At 41.8% G+C, this 18,809-nt stretch overlaps 1 protein-coding gene across 1 annotated transcript in view; it reads left to right on the top strand.

The window, feature by feature from the left end:
• Positions 1 to 420: 420 nt before the first annotated feature.
• scospondin (subcommissural organ spondin) overlaps positions 421 to 18,809 on the top strand; it is a 417,078-nt gene continuing 398,689 nt past the window's right edge. Inside the window, exons 1-7 of the mRNA XM_039754138.1 lie at positions 421 to 467; positions 801 to 1,010; positions 1,938 to 2,020; positions 7,682 to 7,852; positions 11,562 to 11,797; positions 15,066 to 15,168; positions 15,753 to 15,911. Of these exons, the coding sequence (XP_039610072.1) occupies positions 421 to 467; positions 801 to 1,010; positions 1,938 to 2,020; positions 7,682 to 7,852; positions 11,562 to 11,797; positions 15,066 to 15,168; positions 15,753 to 15,911 (1,009 nt within the window). The remainder of the gene's footprint in view (positions 468 to 800; positions 1,011 to 1,937; positions 2,021 to 7,681; positions 7,853 to 11,561; positions 11,798 to 15,065; positions 15,169 to 15,752; positions 15,912 to 18,809) is intronic.

Genomic DNA, 18,809 nt, shown 5'->3' with positions numbered 1-18,809 from the left:
ACTGTGCCGCCCATTATCTGTTCAAGAACATTGAATTTTAGATCACGATGGAAAAACAGCAGCAAGAGTTGATAAAGAAAATGAACAAAAAAGAGCTGCATATAATAAAAATCAAAACCAAAGAGAATCGTCCAATAAACGAGAAAGAGAAAAATCTACCCAACAATATGCAAACAGAAATGCAAAAACGCAATGTTTATAGAATGTAAGTTAGAGGATAAAGTAATTTATAATATTGTTTATGACAAGGAGTTAATGTAATTTAATTTTTAATTTACTTTTTATCATGTTTAACGTTTTTACTTCTATTTTTACTTTTACTTTTTACTATTATTCATTTTATTTAAAATAGACAGTTCTAGTATAATACTCAAGTAACTTTTCTATATGTCACCTCTTTAAATACAATCGTTTTCGCTAATGGAGGGGCACCCTGACACCCCTCGAGCAGCTCAGCCAGGTGCCGAGTGAAGCGATCAGGGGGCTGAACCCCCTAGTATTACTTATTATTCTTTATTATAATCTATAATTATATGTTTAAATTCTATCTCATACATCTATTGCCTAGACTTCAGTGTTGAGTCAACAGTAAGGGGACATTGCCCCGCTCCCCATCACCATGAGGCATTTCGCACCAGATATGATTTACTGTTACAAAAATATTTGATAAACATAATGGTGATACAAGTCTCTGTGAGGAATTAAAACAAATTAATTTTCAAAACAGTGAACACCTGAACGTTACGCCATGTACACACTTTCTAACTGTTTTGTTCTTCTTGTCACTTTTAATCCTCCAGCCACTGGTGCGAGAAGTCAGTGCCAGTACAAGACACAGAGATCCTGAGCCCGAGACTTGAACAAGAGATTACCTGTGCCAGTCTTCACCAGTACAACCTACAAGGCTGGTACATCGATGTCGAGAGGATGCGTCACCTACACGGGAGCGATGATGGCATAGCCCAGTACTACCTGCAAAATGGACCCAATGCCACCTGCTACATGTATAAGTAAGACTCAGAGAAAATAAGGTCACGTAAAACATCACTGATACAGTATATTGATCTGGTGAGACCAATGTAAGAAAAGTGAGAGTTTCATTTGGATAATTAATCAGTTTTGTCTTTGGCAATGCTGGTAATTGAGTGAATAATTCGGTAAGGCTCCTACTTTATTTTTCTTACTGTTATCTGTAGGAGGTGGTCTCTGGCCATTAGACTTATTTCAAGGTAAGTGAAGCACAGTGCAGTTTATTGGTAATAGGAAAGTTACGATATAAATAAAATGTATTATTATTGTTATTATTACTATTATTATTATTGTTATTATAAACACAAGGCTTATAGAAATATGATAACTGCATATACTGTATATTGACATACTGTATAAATTGACTTGGTAACCATACAAATCCTAACACATACAGATCAGGGATTTCAGTCAGTCTAGCTAACCCATTAAGTCCTGAACAAGATCACGGGGGAACTGGTGGGACCTACCCCAGCCAGCACAGGGGCAGGGCACCAGCCCACCACAGGGCACACACACACACACACCAAGCACACACTAGGGACAATTTAGAATCGCCAATGCACCTAACCTGCATGTCTTTGGACTGTGGGAGGAAACCCACGCAGACACAGGGAGAACATTCAAACTCCACGCAGGGAGGACCAGGGAAGCGAACCTGGATCTCCTAACTGCGAGGAGGCAGTGCTACCCACTGCACCACCGTGCCACCCTTGTTTTCTCCGCTTTTTTGTTAAATGCACACTATAGATCAATAATTAATCAGTGAAGTTTAAACTTTTAAAACATGCATAGAAATATTTAAATAAGAAAATGCAATATGATTAACATCCTGTAACATAAGTCAACAGTTATGAATATGACCGTGGTCACCATGAATTCACGTGATGTCTATCTGGTTTTACTAGACCCCCAGAGATACAGTCCTACACACGGAACCGCACTGTCAGAGAGTGCTGTGAGGGATGGAGTGGTCCTCGCTGTACTGAAGGTGGGTATCGTTTTCTTTTCACTTTATTTTTCAACAATTAACAGCCAGGAAGACCAAGCAGCTTAACAATCGAAACACAAATGCAAATTAGGGGAGGCTGCCTTAACTCGTGGTGTTCATAAGAAATGTATTGATTCAGAATATTAGAACAATCTGGGCAAGAACAGATAATTTAGACCCAGTGAAGCTTGCCAGTTCTGTCCACTTTATTATTCTAAAAATGATATCAAGTCAAGTTTTGAAAGTCCCTAAAGTCCTACTGCCTACCACACTACTTGTCTTATTCCAAGTATCTGTGGTTCTCTGTGTAAAGAAAAACTTCCTAATGTTTGTGTGACATTTACCCTTAACAAGTTTCCAACTGTGTCCCCGTGTTCTTGATGAACTCAATTTAAAGTCACTGTCTCGATCCACTGCACTAATTCACATCATAATTTTAAACACTTCAATCATGTCACCTCTTAATCTTCTTTTTCTTAAACTGTAAAGGCTCAGCTCTTTTAATCTTTCCTCATAATTCAACCCCTGTAGACCTGGAATCAGCCTAGTCGCTCTTCTCTGGACCTTTTCTTGTGCTGCGATGTCCTTTTTGTAGCCTGGAGACCAAAACTGCACACAGGACTCCAGATGAGGCCTCACCAGTGTGTTATAATACCTGAGCGTCACCTCCTTGGACTGGTACTCCACACATCAAGGTGCTATATAACTTGACAGTCTGTTAGCCTTCCTAATGGCTTCTGTCTGGCAGTTAATAGTGACGATTCCACTACGACATTTAATTTTCAAACCTCCCATTGTGTATTCAAACCTCACATTTTTACTTCCTACATGTAATACTTTACATTTAGTTCATGAAGTAGAAGTACATAATAAACAAGAACCTACCATATATACTCAGATATAAGCCGCGTCTTGAAACCCGAAAAATCGATTATAAAATCAGACCCCGACTTATACACCAGTTCAAAAATACGACATTTAATATTTTTCTTCTTTTACATCTTCTTGCCTCCTCCAATCTCGCATCAGTTTCTCAGACACATCGAATTTTGTTGCAGCAGCGCAGTTACCAATTTCTTTCGTCACTTCAAAAACGTTTATTTTAAAACCAGCCTCATATTTTCTTCTGATCGAACGCTCCATCGTAGATAAGGGATGCTCTTACGATAAAGGTGTATGAGAGTGTGAGATATGGAAAACACAAATCTGTGCAAACGTCGCTTCCAAATAGTTCGGGTATTACCGTGTGGTTATGTAGGCACAATACATAGAAATAAAGGCCGTGTGCTCTGTGGTTACTCTCTTAGGTACTCTCTTAGCATATCATAATCTCTTGGACCAATAGCGTGAGTTTTCTGCATTCGACTTATATGGCCGAGATTTTAAAATACCGGAAATTATACGATAAAATCAAGCCGTGACTTATCCACGGGAGAACTTAAACGCAAGTATACACGGTAAGTCAAATTTTTGAGATATTAAATTACGTGCTTCAATTTAAATGTCTAAATATTCTCACTTGCGAAAGGAATTTATCATTTTTTGGCCCTGTGAGGTCCACAGAGACCTTGATTTCTAGTAGGATCAGAAATCAAAAATAACCTCATATTCATAATCACTGACCTTGAATTAGTCTAAATTGATACCCCAAGTGCTCACATTTGAAATTCGTCATTTACATTCTGAGTATGGCTCTTAAAGGGCTAGGACCACCGGTAAAGAGTAAAATTTCACACAAGCCCTATAACACTCCAATACTCCTGCGAATCTAACAACAAGTGACCTCCAGTGGCCATGTGACATTAACAAGAGTAATGAATCTCTTCTTCTTCTTTTTCTTCTTTCGGCTGGTCCCGTTAGAGGTTGCCACAGCGGATCATCTACATTGTTTGCGTATTGACTTGGCAAAATTTTACACCGGGTGCCCTTCCTGATGTAACCCTTCCCATTTATCTGGGCTTCAGACTGGCACAAAGAAACACAGTGGTCTGTGCATCCCCTGAGGCTAAGTTAACAAGTATAATGATTCGATTAACTATTAAACATTCACATGCATTAACCCTCAGTTTAATCAAAATCCCTGATTATGAAAATCCCAGAAAACACACATGAATCACTGGGATCCGTTCAGGATAAGGTTGAAAAATGAAAGACAAATGGAAATCATATCACCCAGAATGGCTTCATCCCTCCTGGCAGCATCTCTCTCCCAGGTATACGTGTCCCCAATGGTATTTTTAATTCTAAAAACATCCCCACTTTGGAAATTTTCAGCACATCGCAACTTTTTGATCCACCATTTGTTGGCTATTACTTTGATAACTTACATGGAAGCCAAAGTGCTCACAAACACTAGAACTTACAGAGACATGAGGGTCTTTAACTTCTTTTTTGCTGCGGACTACAGCCACTACTGTCTTCCATGAAGTATGCTAGTAATTCCTAATATTTTCTTGCTCCTGTATCTGGTTCCATGGTAAAGGGTGAAAGACTTCTCTTCAGGGAGAAGATAGATAGATAGATAGATAGATAGATAGATAGATAGATAGATAGATAGATAGATAGATAGATAGATAGATAGATAGATAGATAGATAGATAGATAGATAGATAGATACTTTATTAATCCCAAGGGGAAAGTCACATAATCCAGCAGCAGTATACTGATACAAAAAACAATATTAAATTAAATAGTAATAAAAATACATGTAAAAGCAGACAATAACTTTGAGTAATGTTAGCATTTACTCCCCCGGATGGAATTGAAGAGTCGCATAGTGTGGGGTCTCCTCAGTCTGTCAGTGGAGCAGGATTTCTGACAGCAGTCTGTCGCTAAAGCTGCTCCTCTGTCTGGAGATGATCCTGTTCAGTGGATGCAGTGGATTCTCCATGATTGACAGAAATTTGCTCAGCGCCCGTCACTCTGCCGCGGATGTTAAACTGTCCAACTTTACTCCTACAATAGAAGCGCCTGCTCTCGCCATGGGATTGCTTGCTTAACACTTTGAACCCGAGGCACGAGTACATTTGTATCTCATTGAGCGGCAAGATGCGACAGATGAGAAAACTCGTATCTCAGTATACAGTCACTACAGACGCAGCCACCTTGTTGGCCATGTTTACTATCACATCCCACTTACCTACTATAGTGCTGCCATCTGGTGGATAGCCACAGAATTTTTTTTTGGTGCCAACAGCTTGCGGTGTTGTGTATATATCATATAAAGCTATCAATGTTTTGAAACAGCTAGGTTTGCTGCACGATGAATATTTTGAATATAATGGCAGTGATTGAGATAGTGACAGTCAACTAGAAGACGTGAAACCTGCAGGCTCTGGTACTGATGCAGATAGCTTTTTCACATGATTTCCAACTTGTCATAACTGTCAGGTCAGCACTACGCAGACATTCTGCCACCAACTACCAAATGTATTGTGCGCAATGAGCATGGACGGCACAAAGAACCGTGTTATATAAGCGGCACATGTGCTTCTAAGCTTGCTCTTTGCCAGGTGCCATGCTTTTAGCTAGGTTGCTGGTGAAAATGAAGTAATTAACCACTTCTTAAAATTTTTGACAGTTTTTGTTGATAATAAAAACATTTGTTTCTAATATATTTGTGTATGAGTATTGATAGAGTTCATTATTTATCATATATGCATTCATCTTTATTGCAGCATCCTGGTAATAAAAGGTCAATGTGTTAAATTTTTAAAACTCATCAGGTAATACAAGCAACACTTTATTGTATAAGCAAAACTTTATTTTCTTCCACTCTTTACAACATATGGATGGATTCACCTCTCGCTTCAAACTGAGCAATTCATGCCAAACATTACAAAATGATACCACGTGTCGTATCACTCCTAGTGCACCCATGGCATCATTAGAGGGTCTTATGATTAGATCTCCTTTTGCAAGCTTCTACTGAGGTAATCCATATTTTCCTATGAAAATTTTGCAATTGAAAGGGCAAACCACAACTGTACCATGCACCCTAACCATTTATTTTGTTGTTGGGGTGTCACAGAGGGACCCCACGTCCCCAGTTTAACTTCTATCTATTTATCTATTTAGTCAGTTGTCAGGCTACAATTGTTTTCACAGTCATCGATCACAGACAGACCAAACCAGGATGGACTCCATGTGTCAATTTGCATTAATTGAGTAAGAGACAGTAAACAGAGTTTATAGTTGAAAAGGCTGTGGAGCGGGAACAACTTTTTTATTCACTCATTATAAGCATTAATGTCTTTAATTGCTAAAACATGCTTAAAGCTGAAGCAAAATGATTATTTATGAGTGTGGTCTTTATCTCAAATACAACCTAGATGGATAGCAGTGCTTCTCATCAAGGCTAGAGGTCCTCAGTTTTTCTGGCAAGGTCTCTGACTACAATTGCTGGGGTGGGACACAGACTGTCAATGGGCCCTGGTATTTTTTATCTTTTTCACACTAACATGTAATATTTTGAGGTGATTGAGGCTTTGAAGAGTAGGGGCTGACGGTTCACCGACAAAAGCGCGATAGACATATGCGCCCGACAAAACCGTGACGGACAAATGAGCGGCGACAAACCCGCTAACTGGTTTTCGACAAATGCGCGTCGACAAAATCGGCGTAAGAGAGTGGGACGCCCTTGCTGCAATTCTTCCTACATATGCAGGGCGTGATCTTAAGGACTGTCTGCGTCCCGTGCTGATGGCATGTCGCGTCTCATAATATTGACTTCTAAAATAAACATTATTATATATGCTTTATACTAGTAATTCATATTTAATGAAACTTTCGCGATTTTGTTGGCGCGATTTTGACGGTGCGTTTTAATCGCCGCTATTTTGTCGGTGCGCATATGTCCATCACGCAAATGTCGGGTCACAGGGGCTGACACCCTTCCCATGTTGGCCTCTGGTCCCTTGACCAGTTCTGTCCATGTCCCACTTTTCTCCTCAATTCTTCCCTTAGTTCATGTTTTATACATGACAACAGTCTCACAGGATGTACCTCGTACTTTTACACCCTCAGCCCACTCTGACTCATCTTTACCAGTTCTACCCACTAATGCGGCAAACCAAGCAGCTCAGCAAATCTGGTTTAAGAGTGATAGCTAGACAAAGTGCAATTAATCCTAAGTTGTTCCATGTTTTTCTAGTATGTGCTTTTATCACTATTGTATTGTGTGTGTCTAATCAATACATGCATACAATAAAGGAAACACACAGAACATAATTATTCAAAATCTATCATAGTCCATTCCCATATCACCACGCTCTCATCCATTTAATACAATTCATGTTTGAACGGGCCAGAGCCTTCAAACCTGGTGAAATCCAACCCTGGACAGTCCATTGTAGGACTCATGCACGCGTCCATCCTCACTGGGTCAATTTGAAATCTTTTTTAACCTGAAACTTTTAACCATGTGGGTGTGAGAGGAAAAATGGAGCACCCAAAACCCCATATAAACATTGGAAGAACACGCAAATATCATACAGACCACTCCTGGACTTGGGATTCAAACCTGAAATGTTGGATCTACAAGGAAACATCACTATCTACTGCATCACCATACCAACATATAGAAGGTACTACTGTAGATATCTCCTACCGCGCTCATGTTCTTGAGTTTTTTTACCCTTTCTTGTTGCCTGTGTTACTTAGGAGTTGGAGTCAGAGGACGCTGCTACTCAACATGGAACTGCCAAGATTTTGTTGGTGCCCACAACCTTTCGCTGATGCAGATGGAAGAGTGTTGCAGCACCATGTGGGGTCACAGCTGGAGGAATGGCTCTGATGAATCGTGCTTTTCTTGCACCTACAGTTTTTTCATGGGTCAGTTATATTAAATTCAACTACTATTCAATGGTGGGCGGAGGAAGCATTGGTCAGATTTTCACCGTTGGCTCATAGTCTTTGCTCCAGTACATATAGCAAAGTAGTAAAATCTTCTTCTTCTTCTTTCGGCTGCTCCCGTCAGGGGTTGCCACAGCGGATCATCTTCTTCCATATCTTCCTGTACTCTCCATCTTGTTCTGTCACACCCATCACCTGCATGTACTCTCTCACCACATCCATAAACCTTCTCTTAGGCCTTCCTCTTTTCCTCTTCCCTGGCAGCTCCATCCTTAACATCCTTCTCCCAGTATACCCAGTATCTCTCCTCTGCACATGTCCAAACCAATGCAATCTCGCCTCTATGACTTTGTCTCCCAACCGTCCAACCTGAGCTGACTTATAGCAAAGTAGTAAAATTAATCTGCAAAAATGATTTGCAGTGAAATTTGGTGTTTTATTTCAAAAAAACAATTGCTGAGACAACATTCATTTCTCCGTCAACAAAATGTGTACCATCTACTCAAGAAGAAAGATGCTTAGTCCTACTAGGAAACATTTACAGGCTTTAATTTCCCAAGCTTCTGCCTGTCATTTAGTTTTTAAATAACAATCTCTAGTGAAAAAAAATTTACCAAACTCATTTTCTGTCACGTGTAGACATTTTGTTGAGGCATTAGATGTGTTCTGGTAGTACGATACCCACTTTGCCATTATGACAATCTTTGGCAATTAAAATCTTAAAGATGCATCAGAGACAGAAAATAACCTTGAAGCTCCTCAGCACTGAGAGAGTGCATATCCTCAAACTCTTGTGCAGTAATCAAGAAACACGAAAGGATGGTCGCTAGGTAATGGTGGGTGACAGGGGGGATTAGGCAGTGTGACAGTAGGGGTCGCTGTCGCTCCTCCAAACCCACAGACAACACGTCCAGACACCAGGTGAAAGTGTCCGAAATAATTTTAATTTCTGCCATACTGTGCACAAAGCACCTCCACCTCCACAAAACACAAGAATAAGCAATAAAAAACAATAATCAATACTAAATAAATCCTCCTCTCCACCCAGCAGCTCTGTTGCACTTCCTTCCAACTCCGGCTCAGCTTGCTGGTTTTCCCAGAGTCCTTTTATAGTCTTCGACCCGGAAGTGCTTCTGTCCTTCAGTCCATGTAATTCCATAGCACTTCTGGGTCAGATGAAAAGTCCTTTTTCCTTCAGCCCAGAAGTACTTCATTTCTTCCGTCCCCGGTCTATATGGAAAATATAAATCCCTGTGCCTCCCTTCAGCGTCCCCTGGTGGCCCCCACAGTATCCAGCAGGGCTGTGAGGCCACACTCCATTGTCCATAATGCCCTGAGGAAATTCGGGGCACCTCCATGGTGCAGGGAGGACTCCAGCTAGCGGCATGGGGGTGTTGGTCTGGATTAACTGCCAGCCTTCTCTCACAGCAGCTTTCCTTGCACAAATTGATTTCATCTGATAGATGTTCAACAGATTACAAACATTACACAGCTGTGGAAAAGAACACAGGTCAACACAAAACATTAACAGACCTGAGTCTCCTCAGGACGTTCAGTCTACTCTGGCCTTTCATGTCCAGCACCACTGTGTAGCCATACCAGTCCAGTTTGCTGTGTATGTGAACCTCCCCTGGTACTTGTAGCTCTGCACTATTTCCACATCCTCCCCCTGAATAGTGATTGGTCTTAGAGGTTCTTTGGGATGCTGGAAGTCCATCATCAACTCTTTTGTGTTGCTGATGGTTCTCCCTGAACCGAAAGACAGTCCTCCACTTTGCAAATGATGATGACAGCCTCGGTAATCCCAATCCTAAAGATGTATCACAGACAGAAAATAACCCTGAAGCTCCACAGCACTTGAAGAGTGCATATCCTTAAGCTCTTGTGCAGTAATCAAGAAACTTGAAAGGATGGTCAGTAGGTAGTGGTAGATGACAGGGTGGAATCCATGTCATGAATTGTCCTATGAAGAAAGCACAGTAATGTACATGATGGTGCGTGTTAGTGCATCTCTGTGTGGAAAATGTGCAGAATGCCTCATTTTTTGATGTGAACGAGAGGCATAAATTGAATTGATCTGATAGGTGTGTGGCAGATTACAAGGATTAAATAGTTGTGGAAAAGAGCACAGGTAAACACAAAATGTTGAACTAGGCTTTAGGGGACAGTAATCCTTGTTTTAGATTAGATTAGATTAGATTAGATCCCAAAAGGGATATTTAGACGTAAACAGTAGCAAAAACATAAAAATCAAGGAAACAGATGCACAGGACAACTAATACAACCAATCAACCAATTAATGAATAAATGTATATTGTGCAGAAATTCCAAAATAAACTAAGTATACTGAGAATAAGCGATTTTTGGGATGTTGGGAAGAAGCATTCAATTACCTGATAACAGAGAGCAGCTTCATAGCGCACTATGAGGGAATGAGCCTGTGGCTTCAAGTGCCCCAAGAGAGCACCTCCTAGCATAGATGGAGGGGACTTTTTATGATGATATCCAGCTTTGGTGCCATCTTCTTTTCCTCAGCAGCTTCCACCGTGACCATGGTTTGCCCTGTGATGGTGCAGATTTCTTGATAAGTTTGTTCAGGCATTGCACGTCTTTTAAGTTCAAGTTGCTTCCACCGGAGATTACAGCGTAGAATACCACACTGGCTACCATGGACTGGTAGAACATTTCCAGCAGTTTACTGCACAAATCAGGACGTCCAGTCTGCTCTGGCCCTTCTTGTCCAGCACCTTTGTGTAGTCAGACCAGTCCAGTTTGCTCTTTATGTGAACCCCCAGGTACTTGTAGCTCTGTACCACTTTGACATCCTCCCAGTAAATGAGGCTTTTTCATGTGCTGGAAGTCCACCACCCACACCACAAGACAAAGTCCTCCACAAGCATCCTGTACTCCAACTCCCCTCCATTATTAATACAGCCTGTGATGGAGGAGTCATCTGAGAATTTCTGTAGCTAGCAAACACTGGTATTGTACTGGACATCTGTGGTGTAGAGGGTACACAGGAAGGGAGACAGGGCAGTTCCCAGTGGTTCTCCAGCATTACACACCACCTTTTCTAACACACAGTCCCTCTGCCTCACAAACTGCTGTCTGTTGGTCAGGTTGTCCATGATCCAGGAGATTATGGGGGCATCAAGATGCATAGCCTTCAGCTTTTTACCATTGATGAGGTAGAATGGTGTTAAAAGAACTGGAAAAATCACAGAACATTATCCTGACTGTGGTGCCATCTTCGTCCAAGTGGGAGAAGGCTCTGTGGAGCATGTAGATCAGAGCTTCCTCCACACCTATATATTTCTGACAGAGAAACTGACGAGGATCCAGAGGGTCTGAAACCAGGGTTCATAGCTGTTTCTCAAAGATCTTCCTGATGCATGAAGTAATAGCAAGTGGTCTGAAGTTCTTAGGTTGGAGGGCACTTTTTTGTCAATGGGACCACACAGGATGTTTTCCACAGCTGGAGAACCTTCTTCAAACTCATGGAATGTTTTACCATCCCACAAACCTTTAAAACCCTCAAACACTCTTTTTAGCGTGACCACATTTTGCAACCATGAAATTGCCCAGGAAATGAATTTCCGTATCATTTTCGCTCCTTCTCATTCATGCCACTTATTCTCAGTAATCATTCTTTATCTATTGTTTTCTCTCTCTTCATCGTGGGTTACAGATTCTCAGTCATCAATGGTTGTGAAGCCTCATTCCTCCTGGCTACTTGGAGCCACTCAAGACAAGCAAGCGTTTTCCACCTGTGCCACCTGGAGCAGCTCACACTTTCGCACCTTTGATGGACTGCACTTTAACTTCAGGGGCAGCTGTACCTATAACCTGGCATCATCTCAAGATGGCACCTGGGCAATTTACATCTCCTCCACATCATGCCAGCTCACAGGGGCCTGTGCTAAGGTATTCTTTGTGAAATTCAACCTCGTTTTCGTATCTAATTATGCATTGTCGTGATAGAGTGACCGGGTGCTTAGTGTTGTTGCCTCAGAGCTGGAGGGCTCAAGGTCTAAATCCAAGCTGTGAGGGATCTGCATGTTCTCAAGTCAGCCTAATGTCATTTTCATCCTGCTGATGTTCAGGTTACGTTATGTCGTGGCTCAAAAAAGTCCATGGCGTGTGAAACTGTGCGTGGCAGCAAGTAATAGTAATTATCGAGAATGGTAAAGTCAGGCGACGACGCTTAATAGAAGGTAGTGTGGCCGCTAGGGGGCGTATCAGCACTCCAAACCCCCAGACACAATTGCACAACAACAGTCCCAGTTCAATTAAAGTGTTTTCAATTTAAACAAAACCTACCCCACAAAATAATAACTGGAAAATAACTCAATGCCAATAAAATTGAAGTGTTACTCCCTATTCTCTAAGGCATCCAGCTTCTCTGTTTCTATTCATGGTACACTTGTCAAACCTGCTCCTGTTGTCAGACACCTTGGTGTTGTGTCGCTTCACTTTGAGCTACACTTCAGGTTTCTTTCCAAAATTTCCTTCTATCATCTCCATCACATTGCCCGCCTCCGTCCATTTCTGTCCTTTAATGATGCTTGTACTGGCCTCGCTAAATCTCCTGTTAAATTATCCAGCAAACTAAACACCTTCATGCAATAATTCTTGGAACCCCGTAGTGATGTTGAGAATGTTAAGAGATAAGAGGCTTCCGGTTCCAGATGAGAGTGCGCTGTGCACAATTGTATGCTTTTCAAAAAATATTCAGCTCTCAAAAAGTTAAAGAAAAAACAGCATCACAGCTCTTCATTAATGGGTATTATAAAGTGCTCTCATCACATGCATTTGGGTAAAAATCAAAAGCACAAGCTTTATCTAACCCTTGATGTTTTAAGTTACCTGACAAATCTTCAATTCGTCGCCCAACTACGTTTCTGGACAAGCAAACGTTGTTGAATTCCTGCATTTTCTCCGGGCACATTATTCCTGCGACTTTAGTGAGGCGCTGTTTTATGAAGTCACCATCTGAGAAAGGTTTCCTGTGACGGGCAGTGAGTTGCGCTATCTTGTAACTGGGTAATGTGGCATTTTCTTGTGCTTTGTTAGCAAAGAAAAAATACTGCCGTTGAGCTTGCAGACTAGCTTCCATTTGATTAACTTTCTATTCTCCCTCGGCACCAGTGTAGGACGTGTAGGTCGGATGTTTGGTTTCGTAGTGTCGACGCACATTATACTCTTTCATCACTACAATAATTTAAATGCAAATCAAATAGTCACACTTGCCCTTGACTTCTAGGAAGAAATATTAGTTTTCTCACCGTGTCTGAAATTTTGTGCACTCACTTACTATTGTGTGTTTCTTTGGTTCTGCCATTTTTGGTCACCTATGGCATCTGTTGGTGAAGAGAAATTCATGGATCTTGACTTTGCTGACAACGCTGTGATTTTCACAGAGTCAATGGAGGCTCTGATCGGGGCACTCGAGAGACTGAGTGAGGAGTCTGAGTGTCTGGGCTTGCAAGTGTCCTGATAAAAACCAAAGAGCCAGACCTTTAATGACCTCTGGGGCAAGGCCATTAGGCAGTGTGTCTGTTTGTGGAGAGAGTGTCGACCTCATCGAGAGGTTTACTTACCTTGGCAGTGACATTCGTGTCTCTGGTGACTCTTCCTATGAAGTCAGTAAATGAATTGGGAGAGAGCATGGGGGGTCATGAGGTCACTGGAAAGGGGTGTGTGGTGCTCCCGATATCTATACAAGGGCCAAGTCTTTAGAGTCCTGGTGCTTCCTGTCTTGCTATATGGGTGCAAGGACTGGATGCTATCCAGTGACCTGAGATGAAGACTGGACTCCTTTGGTACTGTGTCTCTCCGGAAGATCCTTGAGTACCATTGGTTTGACTTCGTATGAGCGGTTGCTCATGGAGTCCCAAATGAAGCACGCACCTGCATTGCAAGGGATCGTCAGTTATGGCACTACGGCCATGTGTCGCGTTTCCCAGAGGGTGATCCGGCTCGTAAGATCCTCATTGTTGGGGACTCGAGTGGCTGGACCAGGCCAAGGGGTCGCCGACGTAACAACTGGCTGCAGCAGATAGAGGGTCATTTTCGGAGGGTGGGATTGGACCGCGTGTCTGCCTGGGGGGTTGACAACCGTGATCCCGAGTTGTTTCGTCGTGTAGTGAGTGTGGCAACATACTATACCAGTGCAGGCTCCTCAACTTGACTTGACTTGACCTGTAGCAGAATTGTTCTTTGGTTGCACTTGTTTGTGAAGACGCTGCCTTGATCAAGACAGTAGCTCCGTCTTGTGTTAAACCTAAGAAGTACGATAAAGTTAAAAACAAGTTTTGTGTGTGGGCCATATTTGATTATGTTCTTAGAATTTGATGCCAATTAAAAATGGACGGACCGTAGTTGGCCCATGGGTCATAGTTTGGACACCCCTGTCCTAGCTCCATACACTCCTTGTCACTCTCTCAGGTCCTCGAGCAGTAATCTCCTTAATGTCTCACGTACCAGACTCTCCACCCTGGGAGGCAGGTCCTTCAGTGTTATGGCCCCTCAACTCTGAAACTCTCTTCCTCAGTTTCTCGGAGATTGCTCCTCTTTCTCCACCTTTAAATCTCAACTCAAAACTTTCATCTTCGATGAACTTTTGTTGTCTGTGTGATTTATTTTTTCCCTCTGTATGTAAAGCGACCTTGGGTTTGTGAAAGGCGCTCTATAAATGCAACTTATTATTATTATTTACTCACCCCCTTGGAAGTACTTCTAGGTCAGACAGGGCCCAAAACAGTCCTTGTGCCATCAGCTTCCAACAGCTGCCCCTGGTGGTCTCCACAGAAACCGCCAACCAGGATCTTGAGCTATCTCGTCGTGTGGTGGGTTCAGCAATGCGCTATACCAGTGCATGCCCGTCAGCCTGACCTAACCATTGCTATTCCACACGTCTGTTTCCACCTATTCATGATTATCTAGTCGATGTGATGCCTGTTATCTAAAGAAATCAGAGTTCTTTCTGGAACCTTCATGTGGATGGGTCTTTTGGGAGCCAAAATGGTTCCCCTAAAGCATCGCTCTGAAGAACTGCTCTGGCACCTTTATGGAAGCTATGAGCATCACAATTAAACACAATCGGTCTGTTGTATAATTTTTTAGCCCTATTATCCATATCTGAAAAACACAATATTCTCCAGAAGGTGAGCATCTGATATTTTGTCAATAGGCTCTGAAGATGATGTTTGGCCTGGAGCTGATCACCATGCAAGGCAGAAATGTCTCAGTTAATGGAGTAGCAGTTCAAGAGAGGCAGCCGCGTTTACAAAACGGTAAGCTGTTATTTGTTACTCTGTTCCCTTTGTTGTTTGTTAGACATGAAGCTTCCCTGGAAGAAGCTGGTTCAGTGGTTGGTGCTGCTGCCTCACATATCCAGTCTTCTGGGTTTGAGTCTTGTACCTGGTGGTTGCCCCTATGGAGTTTGCACGTTCTCTTTGTGTCCTGAGTGGCATCCATAAAGTTGTACCTGTTGGTTTAATGGGGTGCTCTAAATTTCCCCAATACAAGTGGGTACTGTGATGGACTGGCACCCTGTCTACAGTTGTGTCCCGTGCTGCTGAGACTGATTTCGATGCCCATGATCCTGAATTTGATTAACTGGGTATCTCTTTTGCACCCTCTCGGCAATATAAACTGCCCTGAAATAACTCCTCGTATTGTCTCTACTTCTGTCATATTAATTTTCTTTCTCTTAAGACATTAGTCAGTAGATATTCGAGTGAGATCATAAGGCCTCTTTAAATGGTGATGTTGTGCCCAGCACTCATTTTCTAGCAATGGCATGATGAAGATGAAATGATCTTAGAAAATCAACTCTTTCTTTCATGTTCTCATGTCTCCATCTTTCATTGGATAGGAATCAGCATTCGCTGGCTTGGAGATTTCATATTCGTCGACACCGGGATGGGCATCAGGGTGAAATACAGCGGAGACACCACCATTTATGTGACAGTCACAGCAGACCAGAGGGGCAGAACCAGAGGACTCTGTGGCATTTACAATGATGACATTCGAGGTAAGAGTATGAGGTGGAGGTGCCAAGGTATCCCAACTGGGATGGAGAGTGACCCCCTTACTCAGCCAGGTTAAGGTTAGCGATCTTTATCCCAGTCAGGTTAAACATTTAATGGATGGACTGGGCAAACATGGATGCCAGAGGCAGTTCATTCCGCCACATGATAGGTGGCAGTGTTCCTCCAGGCTGGTCCCAGTTAGCGCTCCTGTAGAGTTATGTGGGACTTGGAGTGTAGAAGAGCAGACCTGTTGGGGTCTTTGGGTACCACAAGAGGGCACTGTTTGGGGGTGGGGTGGGTGACTGCCCTGGTTTCTGTATGACCTGGATGACCACTGCAGTGACACTGGAAGTATTGCCAGGACCAGTTAAAATAAGTTGCAAGGCAGTTAGAATTGGAAGGTGGAAGGAGTAGATGAACATTGTGTGTGTGTGTGTGTGTGTGTGTTCATTTGAAAAGGCTGGTGAAAATTAAAAAAAAATCTTAATTTGAACCCAGAGTTGTGTTGGGTGACATTGTGTCTGTGGTTGGGGGCCCATTGTTGCCCCCAACTAGTTACAGAGGACTCCACTTACTGTTTGACCTCAGAGGAATAGCCTTGATATTTATCCTCAGCTGGTTAGGGTCTGAGTGATCATTCATAGTCGCTTACAAATTTTACTCAGTCGCTCACAAAAAGACCCGACTTTCAAACAAAATGATACAATAAGATCACCAGGGGGCGTCGCAGCACCCCAAACACCCAAGACAGTGGCATGGACACAAGTTTTAGTGTATTTCAAAGGTTTTCATTTTTTTCCACAGTGTACAAAGGCTTCAAATCACACAATTCAGCCACGCAGCAATCCTTTTGTCTCTCCGTTGTTCCTTCAGTCTTCCGCCTCTTGACTCTGGCTCGCCATACTGAAGCAGGCTGCTCCTTTTATATAAAACAAGGTAGCATGTCTGGCATCCCGAGACTGTGGCTCAGGAGTATTTCCTGTACTTCTAGCCCCACACAGTAGGGCTCACTAATACCTTTAGCAACCCCTGGTGGCACCCACAGAACTGACCTGCACAACTACAGCTCCCATTATGCCCTGAGGGTAGCTGTAGAGGTACCACAACCTAGGTGGGCTGCCATCTAATGTGTGTGGAGACAATGACCCAAATACATGGTCTTCTCTTGCCCTTCTGTCACATTTGTCTTCCGGCCGGGTAAGAATGCCAGTTTGACTCCAACTTGGATGCCAGACTCTGCGTGACATCGCTCACATTTATATAAATTAATTAAACCAAATCAATTACCGATTACGATTTAAAAGAGTTTCAAACAAAATTGCACTATTTCAGTGGTCTGTGTTGTTATTTATTTGTCACTTCCACTGTTGTTTCTTTGTCCCACGTCTAAGCGCAAAGCTGATGAGAGTTCAACTAGCACCTCGAAGAAACGCCACTTACTGTAGGGTTAAAGACGAAACATTCTGGTTGTTGTCCCTGAACCTCAAGACAAAGCCCTCCACAACTTTCCTGTACTCTGACTCGTCTCCATTATTAATGCAGCCTACAATGGACAAGTCATCTGAAACTTTCTGCAGGTGGCAAGATCTGGTATTGTGCTGGAAGTCTGTTGTGTAGAGGGGTGAACAGGAAGGTACACAGGACAGTTCCCTGAGGTGCTCCAGCATTACACACCACCATTTCTGCTGCATCAGGGACGTCGGTTTATTTTAGGTGCGCTGTTTGTAGATCTGTCACAAGAACTGGTACTTCAATGCTGTGTGTTCGATAATTTAAGCATACAATTGTGGAAAATGTGCTTATTGATGAAAAAAAAAGTCAGGAGTGCGCTCTCCTCGACTTTCTCGTATACTGAGATAAAGGAAAAAGGTCCTCAGAACCACTTCCAGTTGCGTAATATTTCTCAAATATCATCTCTTTGTTTCTCATCATAACTAATTGATAGTATCGATACACAATCATTTATCTCTATTTATAATCAAACTTTATATTAAAATGATATTTTCACACTTATGCATTACCTTGATTACGTGCAAAGTAAAAACAACAACAACACAACAACAATATTTATTTATATAGCACATTTTCATAAAAACAGTAGCTCAAAGTGCTTTACATAATAAGAGTTATAGTCATCTAAAAACATAGAAAAAGTGTTAGTATTATATAATATTTGTTGCAATAAATTGCTATAGGTAAAACTGCATTTAGCTACATTAATTATGATAATGATGGAGGAAATAAAAAAAAAATCATAAAATTAAATGTATTACCAGGAACACGATGGAGACGTAGCAACTTATTGTTCCCATTATATCTTTATATTTACATAGCATGTTCAATGTTTACATGTTATTGTTAAAATGATGATGTTTAAATTAAAATAAAATTTATAATTGTTATTGAAAGAATATTGAATACAGTTCATTTATATTTCCATGATGCAAACAAATCGTATGGTTGTTTAAATAAAATACTACTTCCGATTGAGTAATTTTTCTCAAATTTCATATCTGTTTGCTTTCTTCTATTCAGAATTTGAATCATCTATCTGTAATTTACTCGAATTTATAGTTTACTCATAGTTACAGTGGTGTGAAAAACTATTTGCCCCCTTCCTGATTTCTTATTCTTTTGCATGTTTGTCACACAAAATGTTTCTGATCATCAAACACATTTAACCATTAGTCAAATATAACACAAGTAAACACAAAATGCAGTTTTTAAATGATGGTTTTATTATTTAGGGAGAAGAAAAAATCCAAACCTACATGGCCCTGTGTGAAAAAGTAATTGCCCCCTGAACCTAATAACTTGTTGGGCCACCCTTAGCAGCAATAACTGCAATCAAGCGTTTGCGATAACTTGCAATGAGTCTTTTACGGCGCTCTGGAGGAATT

The sequence above is a fragment of the Polypterus senegalus genome, chromosome 5 (assembly GCF_016835505.1).
Source record: "Polypterus senegalus isolate Bchr_013 chromosome 5, ASM1683550v1, whole genome shotgun sequence".
NCBI classification, from domain to species: Eukaryota; Metazoa; Chordata; class Cladistia; order Polypteriformes; family Polypteridae; genus Polypterus; species Polypterus senegalus.
Note: the sequence above shows the minus strand (reverse complement) of the source record. Positions and strands in the feature narration are given on the sequence as shown.